General features: G+C 39.6%; 2 protein-coding genes across 2 annotated transcripts; both read right to left on the bottom strand.

Moving 5' to 3' along the window:
- Positions 1-2975: 2975 nt before the first annotated feature.
- LOC307109332 (olfactory receptor 5L1-like) lies at positions 2976-3926 on the bottom strand (the record flags this gene model as incomplete). The annotated part of the gene is made up of 1 exon (XM_079788018.1): positions 2976-3926. The coding sequence occupies one exon, from the start codon at positions 3924-3926 to the stop codon at positions 2976-2978; it is 951 nt and encodes a 316-aa protein (XP_079644144.1).
- A 6947-nt stretch (positions 3927-10873) lies between these two features.
- LOC307109696 (olfactory receptor 5L1-like) lies at positions 10874-11824 on the bottom strand (the record flags this gene model as incomplete). The annotated part of the gene is made up of 1 exon (XM_079788562.1): positions 10874-11824. The coding sequence occupies one exon, from the start codon at positions 11822-11824 to the stop codon at positions 10874-10876; it is 951 nt and encodes a 316-aa protein (XP_079644688.1).
- Positions 11825-12262: the final 438 nt, after the last annotated feature.

The raw sequence follows: 12262 nt of genomic DNA, 5'->3' as shown, positions 1-12262 counted from the left end.
AATATTACAAGCTCTCCTAAATTCCATCAAGGTACAGTGACTAAAGCCACACACATTCCCCTCAAATGTTAGGAAGGCGATAACCTACTGGTCAGAAAACTATTAATAGACACTTCTTGGGCTCTTGTTACACGTTAGAACCTATTGCATATAGGTTCCCCAGTTAATCACCCCTGCCTTCCCTATGAAATACGTGAGTCTGTCCCATGCTTCTATGTCTCTGGATCTTTTTTGTCCATCAGTTCATTTTGTTCATTAGATTCCACATATGAATGAGGTCATGTGGTACATATCTTTCTCTGACTGGCTTATTTCACTTAGCATAATACTCTCCAGGTCCCTCCATACCATTTCTAATGGTAAGAGTTCTTTCTTTTATTACAGCTGCATAATAGTCCAATGAGTAAATGTACAATGGATTTTTTTTAACCACTCATCTGCTGATGGGCATTTGGCTAGATCCCTAGTGTGGGGCATGCAATGTGGGGCATGCAAGAGGGTGGGCTAGATCTCTCTCATCATTGACGTTTCTTTCTCTCTCTCACTCTCCCTTCCTCTCTGAAATCAATAAAAATATATTTAAAAATAATAATGTCAGCCTAATGTTGAGAGGTTATCACTATTGTTCAATGATTAAATCTGAGGAATGAAAAAGTTTAAATTACTAGTCAAATTTTAAAATTCAGGGTCAAGTCACAAATCCTGGTTTTTGCAAAATCAAGCTTATTGTTTTCTTTTTTTAAAAATATATTTTATTGATTTTTCACAGAGAGGAAGAGAGAGGGATAGAGAGTTAGAAACATCGATGATAGAGAAACATCGATCAGCTGCCTCTTGCACACTCCCTACTGGAGATGTGCCCGCAACCAAGGCACATGCCCTTGACCGGAATCGAACCTGGGACCCTTCAGTCCGCAGGCCGACGCTCTATTCACTGAGCCAAACTGGTTTCGGCAAGCTTATTGTTTTCTAACATTATGATAGACTAGAGGCCCTGTGCATGGGATTTGTGCACTGGTGAGGGGTGTGGCCTGCAGGGATTGGCCCCCTGTGGGAGCGCTGCTCATCCTGGTTAGCAGAGCAGCTATGGACCCCTCCTCTGAGCAGCTGCTCCCGCTGCAGGAGCAGCTCCTCATCCTGGTCAGCTGAGCGACACTCCCACTGTGGGAGCGCACGGACCACCAGGGGGCAGCTCCTGCATTGAGCGTCTACCCCCTGGTGGTCAGTGCATGTCATAGCGACCAGTCTTTCTGTCGTTTAGTCTATTTGCATATTAGGCTTTTATTATATAGGATACTAGAGGCCCAGTGCATGAATTCATACACAGGTGGTGTCCCTTGGCCTGGCCACCAATCGAGGCCCAGTAGGTAGGGGGGAGGGGCCATGGGAGGTTGACCATCCAACCCCCTGGGGCCGATGAGGGCTGGGCCAGGGGTCAGGGTGGGGGAGGGACTGCAGGAGGTACATAGAACCAGGCACTATTCTATGCACTTTACTTTCATTGTCTTTTTAAATCCTTACATCATGAAACAGTATCATTATGATTATTACTATCCTCATTTTGTAGGTGGAAAAACTAAGGCTTGAAAAGGAGCGTGACTTTGCCTAAGCTCACTGTGTCAATCGGTGCTAGGTGCGCGTCATTCTGATTTTTCATTTGTAAAGGTCGCTTAGGCTTATATATATAGATAAGGAGAGAAGCTTCATTGACTAAGTAAAGATAATATAGAAATTGACATAAACATAATGAAAGGAAAATAAATTATCAGCAGTGCATATAAATCAGGATTGAATGAATTACCCATAAAGGAAGGATAAAAAAAAGGCCATTTATTTCATCAATAGCAAAAATAAATAAAGAACGTAAACAAAGTCTGACGTCCACCTATAAGTCACAGTAAGTGTTTGATCCACAAATTGTAAAATAAGCATGATGATAAATAAAAAATAAAGTGTTTAAAAAGGCCACGGTCAGAAATGCTGCCCCTCATGACTATGGTTATTAAATGCATGTATACATTTTATAAATATATATATATATATACACACGTGTACACTGAGACAGATAGAGCAATAGAGACAGAAACAGGGAACTAATTAAGTGCCATAAATTTTCTAAGTGCTTTACACATGACATGTAACTTAATTTCCCCAACATTTCTGAGAAATAATTATTATTAGTGTTTCTATTTTTTAAATATTAGTTTCTGAAGTTCCAAAGATAATATACACTGCAATGACAACAACAAAAATATAATAAAGGAAGCAAGCAGTGAACAGCAAACAGAATAGACACACATAAGGGAATTTCACTCTGTGCATAAATTGGCAAAGGTGATTCTTTATTGTAAAATAAGAGGAATTCCATTTTGAAATGAATCATACTTGCCATAATAGGTCAGAAACTCTGTTTCTCAAGAGTTCTCCAAAAATCTTATGAAGGTTTTACAGCAAGCAAAATGTGTGTGTCTTAAAAGTCCAATACCCAAAATCATTTAAAACATTTTGTAAAAATGTCATTGTTGAAAGTATTACATATGTCCCCTTTTTTCTCCCTTGATCTCTTCTAGCTATTTCCGGCCCCCCACCCCAGGTCTTCACCACCCTATTGTCTGTTTTCTGGGTTATTTATATCTGCATATAATTTCTTTGATTGATCTCCTTCCATCCAACCTCCTCTGCCTTCCCTCTGAGATTCCACAGTCTATTCCAGCACAATACTCTCCAGAACCCTCCAGGCTGGCTCAAAGGGTAAGAGATCCATCATTTTTAAAGATTGAATAAAAGCAAAGACCAAAGCTGCAAATTTTGAAATGTGTTCAAACAGGTCCCAGGTCAATTGCAGAGACAAAGAAAATTGAATGTGAAAGACTCACTCATAAAAACCTGCCCCCTGGCTGTTCCCTCCACTCAATAACACAGCAGCCAACCAATTCACCACTACACCAGCCACCATTATGGGACCATGAGTCCTACTAAGAAAATACTCTCCAGAAAAATATTTTGGAGTTCACCACTTTTCTGAGAGCTTCTTTCACGTCTTTGTTCCTCACACTATAGATCAGGGGGTTCAGCATGGGAATCACTACCGTGTAGAACACGGTAGCCACCTTGTCAGTATCCGCACTGGTGCCAGAACTGGGCCGGCAATAAGTGAAAAGGATTGTTCCCTGAAAGACACTGATGGCTGTGAGGTGGGAGGCACAGGTGGAAAAGGCTTTGTGTCTTCCCTCTGCAGAGTGCATCCTGAGGATGGTGATGAGAATAAACAAATAGGAGGTGAGGATGATCACGATGGTGACGATCTCAATGAAAGTGACCACAATGAACACCATGAGTTCATTTATAGAGACATCATAGCAGGCAAGGTTAAAGATTGGGGGTAGGTCACAAAAGAAGTGGTTAATCACATTTGATTTAAAGGATGGGATCTCAAGAGCTAAACACAAGTGAATCAGAGAACACACAGTTCCAATGAGGTAACAGCAAGATACCAGCTCCACACAGAGAGTCCGGGACATGGTGACCATGTACAGCAGTGGGTTACAGATGGCCACAAAGCGGTCATAGGCCATCACGGCCAGCAGGAAGAACTCAGTGATTCCATAAGCACAAAATAAATAAAATTGCACCAGGCATCCCAGGAAGGAGATGGTTTTATCCTTGTTTAGCATGTTGAACAGCATCTTTGGCACGATGATCGTGGAGTAGCAAAAGTCCACGAAGGACAAGTGGCTCAGGAAAAAGTACATGGGCGTGTGAAGTTGAGAGCTGACCTGAATCAGTGCAATCATGCCCAGGTTGGCCAAAACCGTGACTCCATAGATCAGAAGGAACAGCAGGGAGAGAAAGACTCTCAGCTCAGGGACATCAGATAATCCAAGAAGAATGAACTCTGCCACAGTGGTACAGTTCTCCTCCCTCATTTCCATATCTGTTAAGTTTAGAAAACCAAATAATAAGTTTTTTATTGTTTTTGTTTTGTCTTTAAATTATCTTTATTGTTGAACATATTAATGATGTCTCCTTTTTTTCCTTCATTAACTCCCTCCACCGCTCTCCAGCCCCTTCCCGTCTTTCACCTCACTGTCATATTAGCTTAAGAAAAATATCACATTGATGTCAAACACAGTGAATAAAAATATCACATTAATGTCAGACAGCATATTTGAAATATAATTGGCAGATAGTTCTATATGTTCAGTGTGACAGCAGATCTCCTTGATCAAATCTAATGTGTCAGCAAAAACCTGTATGATTCCCAATAGTTATTTACCACAAGAAATTGATATGATGAATTTACTTATGTGTTTGATGGACTTTGACATAGATTCAATCATATACTTTGAAGCCACATGAGACCAACTCCTGTTCCTTGAAAAACATAATAATTTCTGTTTAAGTAAGATTGCAGCTATTGTGACCCTACATAATATACACTAATTTTTAAGGTGAGCTTGTCAGTAGCATAAGGTTTCAGCAGGTGAGGTTCTGATTCCTTCTTGGAAAATGTGACAAATCTCTGAGATTAGTGACTCATAAGCACTCTTGAAATTTGGAATTTAGGAGAATGAAAAATAATTTTCATATTTTTATATAAAATTTTATATTTATATATAAAATTCATCATGATTTTTACTTGTCAATTTAACAAAGTGACTTAAATTAATATAATTGTAGTGATCAATATCAACAATGACTCAGAAAGATATAACACTTATATAAATTTTTGTAGAAAGCTATTAGGTAGCAAATAACCCTGACATGATATATTTATGAGATATTTCATTCTTAGTAAGCTGTTATAAGAAATGTTTAATTACATGTACAAATTGTGAAAAACTATATCCAAAACTTTATTGCAGCATTGTTTATTATTTTGACAATGGGAAAAAATATTGTCAAAATATTGCAATTGTTAAACTATGCTATATCATATCTAAGGCAGAAAGTTGTGTTATTTAAAATGATCTTTTGGAGATGGTTATTTTTTTTAACTCTAGTATACTTGATGTGTATATGTAAATTTAAATGTAATGTATAGTTTGAAGTATGGATACATATGGTAGATATAACATGTTATCACTTTAATTTGGCTACAACCATAAAAGATAAATCCTTTACCCACATTGAGAAAGAGGTAAGTGAAAACTAACTTTCCTAAATTCTCTCTAGCAGTTGGTTGGGGGAATTATTTACAATATATGTTCCATGGATCCGATTTACATTCAGACAGGTCCTTTAGCAATAAGTCATATGAAAGATGAAAAAATTTATTCTCTGCCCTCTTTCCTAGAAGAGTATACCCATGACTTCATATACATAAATATAATGAAAACTGAGTGAAGAGATTCTGGACTAAGGACATAACCTGGTATTTTCTCCATATCTTGAACTAATTTTAAAGAAGTGAAAAAAAAATCTTGCTGAAGTCATGATTTTCTCATTACTTGACCCACCCATTTCCCCCAAAATGAATCTGAATTATTAGCCCACTTCAGAGTTAAAAATGGGAAAATAAACTTGGAAGTCCTTCTTCCTAATGTTCTAGGCTAATCGTAAGAAACTATTTTATGGTAAAACAACAACAACAAAAAAACCTAAAAGAATTCACCTCATTTACTGAGCAGAGATAGTCTACATGTCCTGATTCCCCATGACCAACACAGGAACACATAAATTCAACCATTGTATTTAGGGTGACAACTAGGGATCTCTCAATTCCATGAGAAAAACTGGTGTAAAGAAAGTAAAAAAAGAGAAGGAGAGGGACAGAGAGAGAGAGAATACCATTTGTGTTCTCTGTGTTCTTTCACATACATCAACATTTGGTGTTCCAAAGGAAATTATTCTAATTTCACCATCAATGATCTCTCAATACTAAAAGAGAAAAACATTTGAATCAGTAAGTGCACAGGTATATGGTCTGTGAAATCCTTCTCTAAATAGAAGACAGATGAGTTAAACTTACCTCATAATTATGTGCTGGAGAAATATATCCATTTCCACTTTCAAGGAACCAGAGTCTAGATCTGGCTAACAGACCTGAGTGACAGACAGTTCCTCTGTGGTGCTGGAGATGTTAGAATAAGCGTAGAACACAGCAACTTATACTGTAATTGCTACCCCTGAGGAATGGGCCCCTTAAGTTCCAAATCAATTACTAATCTTTAATGCTATAAAAATAAATTAAAATTCAACTAATACTTCATGTAGTATAAGACACATAATTAATCTCTATGGAATATTATACAGAACATTTTAATGTCCTACTTTATGAAACACTTGTTTAAAAGCAAACATGTCTCCTTCCAGATTTCATAGTGTATGACATTCCATCCTAGTGTCATATGTGTGGGTCACAGATCACATTGCCATAATGAAATCACAGGAATGTTTCTCATTAATTCCCATTTTTATACTATTACAAAATCCCCCAAATTCAGCAAAGTACAATGACTGAAGCCACACCAGAATCGCTTTAAAATGCTAGGAAGAAGATAACCTACTGGTCAGAAAACTAAGTTTGCACTTCTTGAGCACTTGTTATGTGTTAGAACCTATTCTATATATTATACAACTAGTAGCCCGTTTGCACGAAGATTCGTGCAATAGACCTTCATTCACCTGGCTGCCTGCACCAGTTTTCTGCCGGCACCAGGGACCCAGGCCTTGGCTGTGGCCACCGCCTTCTGCCTTTTTCAGGGTCGGGGCTTGGCCCCGGGCGGTGGCCTTGGGCTCCTCGGCACCCAACATCCTTGCTAAGGATCGCAGGAGCCGACCCCCAGTGGTTTCCTGCCATCCTTGCAGGCTGCCCACTGGTGCCCAAGGCCGGGAAAGCCTCCGCCCCAGGCTTTCCCGGCCTTGGGCTCGCCGCACCCAGCGTCCCTGCTACCGATCACAGGAGCCGACCCCCAGTGGTTTCCTGCGATCAGTGCAGGCTCCCCGCTGGTGCCCAAGGCCCAGAAAGCCTCGGCCCCTGGGACCCCCGGGAGCGGCAGGAGGGGCGGGATGGGCACGGCCAAGCCCCCCCAGGTGGCCAATCGACCCGGAACCCCTGGGAGGGGCGGGAGGGGCCGGCCACGCCCCCCGGGGTGCCGATCGCCCGGCCACGCCCCCCCGGGGTGCTGATTGCCCCAGGCACCCCGGGGAGTGGCGGCATGGGCCCGGCCACGCCCCCCGGGGTGCCGATGGCCCCAGGCACCCCCGGGAGCGGCGGCATGGGCTCGGCCACGCCCCCCCCCCGGGGTGCCGATAGTCCCAGGCACCCCCGGGAGCGGCGGCATGGGCCCGGCCACTGGGCACCGCCATCTTGATCTTCTCAACGGCGGATATGCCACCCAGAGTCCTGCCCCCAGCCTCCTGCCGGCCCAATCGTGGGCATAGCGGAGGTGCGGTCAATTTGCATGTTTCTCTATTATAAGGTAAGATATTGACTCATTTCAGGATCATGATAACCAATCAAGAGAACAATCCTGTTTCTAGGTCTCTCTTACAAAGGAGCTGATGGAGGCACAAGCACTGACTTGTAACTTGAATAAACTCTGAATACATCGCAGGAAATGGCCCCATGCAACTCTGGCTTTTTCCCCCTTGTGACAAGCCAGGGCTGAGGCTGCATTTCCCTAATGCATGTCCAATGCTGGAGCCATGAACTGGGACCCCTTCAGTGATCTGTTGTGGGTGTGCTCTTCTTCTCACTGTCTTACTGTCGAAGTAGGCCACTACTGGTCTGTGTGTATACTGAGTGTACACATAAACTTCTCAAAGAATGTATATAGTCAAAGGGTAATTTCAAGTAATTCAATTTTATATTCTAAAATATCATACAGTATCTTCCTAAACTTGATGTGTCAGAGACAACATCCTAGGCTGAGGAAACTTTCTGGTTCTCCATTCCCACATAATCTTTCACAATTAAAAAAACAAAACAAAACAAAACAAAAAACACCTCTCACCTGCCCATATTTCATATCACCCCCATAGGCATATATGTGTGGGTCAATATAGAAATAACTTGGGGTGTTGTTGGTTTGAAGGATGTCTTCAAATTCTCTGGGTTTTCTGCAATTGAGGCACCTTAAACCCATTCTCCTTTGGTGAAATGTCTATACAAATATTTTGCCTGTTTGACTTTCTATGCTCTAGTTGTAAGTGTTCTTTATATATTATGCATATAAACCTCCCATCAGATATATAACTTGTGCCTTTGGCTCTCAAATTTATGTCTATGATCCATTTTTAGTTAGTGTTTGTAAATGGAATGAGGTATAGATTTCAGTTCATCTTTTTACATAGGAATAGTCAATTACTCTTCACCATTTATTGAAAGGAATAGCTCTGGTAGCTTTGTCCAAAAGTCACTTAAACATTAATCTGTTTATTTTTTTAATTATCTATGGTTTGATGTTGCTATATACATGTACCTTACACCAAGAAAAACACCATGTTTTGTAATTTTGGTATTAACTACTGTTCTTTTATTAAACAGCCTGCAATGCACAGAATAGTACAGTAGGTCCTCGGGTTACGTCGGAGATCGGTTCCTACCGCGCGATGTAACGCGATTTTTCACGATAAGTCGGAACCCACCTACATAAACACCTACATCACTCACATGGAGCACATACACAGCAGTAATGAAGTGAAACAGTAAAAAAAAAAAAATTAAAAGAAAGATAACAATTCCTGACCTTTACTTGTGGTAAATAAATAATAAAAAACATAAAGCACATACATCAAAATGACGGAACTTTTTTTTAATAAATAAATGGGAGATGGCAACATAACCACAAAACGGCGTACTGTACCTCCCAACAGAAATTATCCAGTACAAAAGGTCAATGGTGCTGAGGTTGAACTGACCCAGAGACCTGCTCATTATACATTTTGACCTTGAACACCATGGACTTCAACAGTGCAGGTTCGCTTATGCACTAATTTTTCCCCCCAAAAGAACATGAAGGTCTCTGGATGCAGACTGCCAACTATATGCATTGATCTGTGCCATTTTATGCAGAACACATGAGCATCTCCAGATTGTGGTATCCACAGGGGACCTGGAACCAGCAGATACTGAGGATAGTTAAGTTTTGGGGGAGCCAAAGTGACATGGATATTTTTCATTGCATGGGTATAGGCACCCTTAATCCCATGTTGATCAAGGGGCAACTGTATATTGGTTTTCTATTCCATTTTCTCTTTTACTTTCCTTTCCTCTGTGTGTGTATGTGTGTGTGATTTCTTTCTGCTTTGTGTTATCTGAGCTTCTTGAATCTGGGTTTGGTGTCTTTAGTTAATTTCAGAAAAACTTTAGCTATTATTTCTACAGATATTTCCTCTGCTGGAAACTTCTCTTTTATTTCTGAGTTTTAAATTATAGTTATTCTTACTATTTGATATTGTTACCAAGTTCTTAAGTGTTTATTTTTATTCCTTATTTTATATGTGTAACTTTAGATTATTCATTTTATCTTTAATTTTACTAATTTTTTCTTCATATATGTTGAAGTTACTGTTGTATCCCTTAAAATATCCTTTTTTAATTAAACCTTTATTGTTGGAAGTAATACATGTCCCCTTCTCCCCACCCCCAAGTGAGCATCAACAGACAAGTGAATAAAAACAGTTCTACATTTATATAATAAAATATTACTTGGGCATAAAAAAGAATAAAATATTTCTGTTTGCTACAACATAAATAAATGTAGATGGTATTATGCTTAATGAAATAAGTCAGTCAGAGAAAGACAAACACCATATGATTTAACTTAGTGTAATGTAGAAATTGACATAAACATAATGAAGGTACAAATTATCAATGGTATATATAAATCAGGATTGAATGAAGAAATGTTTTTTAGACACATATAGGAAGGCTAAACAAAGATCATTTCATCACAAGTAAAATATAACAAAGAACATAGACAGAGCCTACAAATTCACCTATAAGTGACAGTAAACATTTGATCCAGAAAATGTAAAATAAGCATGATGATAAGAAGTAGAAGATAGCCCTGGCCGGTTTTGCTCAGTGGATAGAGCACCGGCCTACGAACTGAAGGGCCCTGGGTTCGATTCCAGTCAAGGGCACATGCCCGGGTTGCTGTCTCAATTCCTAGTTGGGGGTGTGCATGAGACAGCTGACCAATGATTCTCTCACATCATTGATGTTTCTATCTCTCGCTCCCTCTCCTTTTCTCTCTGAAATCAATAAAATATATTTTTTAAAAAGAAGTAAATGATAAACTGATGAAAAGGCCAAAGTCAGAAATGCTGCCCTCATGACCATGGTTATTAAATGCATGTATACATTTTCTAAACCTATATACACATGCACACAGAGACAGGTAGACAGAGCAACAGAGACAGAAACAGAGGATTAATTAAGTGCCATGAATCATCCTAAGCTTTTTACACATGACCTGTCACCTAACTTCCCTAAGATTTCTCTCACATAATTATTACTAGTTCTCCATTTTTAAAATATTAGTCCCTGAAGTTCCAAAAACATTAGAAACTGCAATGACAACAAAAAAATATAATAAAGGAAGAAAGCAGTGAACAACAACAAAGAGAATATATACACATGGAAATCTCTGTGCATAAACTGGCAAAGATGTATTCCTCATTGTCAAATTAGAATAATTCAATTTTGAAATGAATAGTACTTTCAATAATGGATCAGAAGGTGTGATTTTACCACAAACTATATTTAGGTGTCTTAACAGTCCAATACCCTTACCCATTTAAAACATTTTATATTGAATAAAAGCAAATGTATAGGATGCAAATTTTGAAATATGCTCAACCCTGCACTGGTTAAGTGCAGAGACACAAATGTAAATGGATGAAAATGGAATCCTGGGTCTTGCTAAGAAAATATTCTCCAGGAAAATATTTTGGAACTCACAACTTTTCTGAGAGCTTCTTTCACATCCTTGTTCCTTAGACTATAGATCAGGGGGTTCAGCATGGGAATCACTACCGTGTAGAACACTGTGGCCACCTCATCAGTATCTGCACTGTTGCCCAAACTGGGGCGGAAATAAGTGAAAAGGATTGTACCATGGAAGACAACGATGGCTGTGAGGTGGGAGGCACAGGTGGAAAAGGCTTTGCGTCTTCCCTCTGCAGAGGGCATCCTGAGGATGGTGATGAGAATAAACAAATAGGAGGTGAGGATGATCACGATAGTGGTGACCTCATTCAATGAGGCCACAATGTATAGCAGCAGTTCATTCATAGAGACATCAGAGCAAGCAAGAGATAAGAGAGGGGGCAGATCACAAAAGAAATGATTCATCACATTTGATCTGTAGGATGTGATCTCAAGAGCTAAACACAAGTGAATCAGAGCACACACAGTCCCACCGAGGTAGCAGCAAGACACCAGCTTCACACAGAGATTCCGAGACATGGTGACCATGTACAGCAGTGGGTTACAGATGGCCACAAAGCGGTCATAAGCCATCACGGCCAGCAGGAAGACTTCACTGATTGCATAAACACAAAATAGGTAAAACTGCACCATGCATCCCAGGAAGGAGATGGCTTTGTCTTCGTTTACAATATTAGCTAGCATCTTTGGCACAATAATTGTGGAATAGCAATAATCTATAAAGGACAGGTGGCTGAGGAAAAAGTACATGGGAGTGTGAAGTCGAGAGCTGACCTGGATCAGTGCAATCATGCCCACATTTCCCAAAACTGTCACTCCATATATGAGAAGGAACACTATGAAAAGAAATACTCTCAGCTCAGGAACATCTGTTAATCCAAGAAGAATGAACTCTGTCAAAATAGTGCAATTCTCCTCCCCCATTTCCACCATATGTCAGGATGGAAAACCAAATGATAGGTTTTGTATTGCTTCTAGAAAGAGAAGAAAGGAGACAAAAAAAACAGGTATATAATTTTAGAAAATATAACAGTGATGTCTATGGAGCAGTATATTTCTGAAATATAACAGAAATATTGTCACATAATAAAAAATATTGTCTAGTTGGTCCCACTGATCAAAATTGACTTAAACATTACCAGAACCGTTCAATGATTCCAACCTTTCTTGATCACAGTAGAGTAAGATGATGGATAAAAGTTCAGTAGTTCCATGGATTTCAAAACAGATTCAATGGTACACTTCAAAGGCACACTGAAATTATCTCCTATTCTCTGACAAAATGTGAATTCTGTCCACCAAGGTAACACTTACTGTGGTTCTATAAAATATATACTTTTCTTTATTTGAATCTATCATGAA

Source organism: Cnephaeus nilssonii (assembly GCF_951640355.1).
Source record: "Cnephaeus nilssonii genome assembly, chromosome: 13".
NCBI classification, from domain to species: domain Eukaryota; kingdom Metazoa; phylum Chordata; class Mammalia; order Chiroptera; family Vespertilionidae; genus Cnephaeus; species Cnephaeus nilssonii.
The sequence above is the reverse complement of the archived record's forward strand: the minus strand, read 5'-3'. Positions and strand labels throughout refer to the sequence as shown.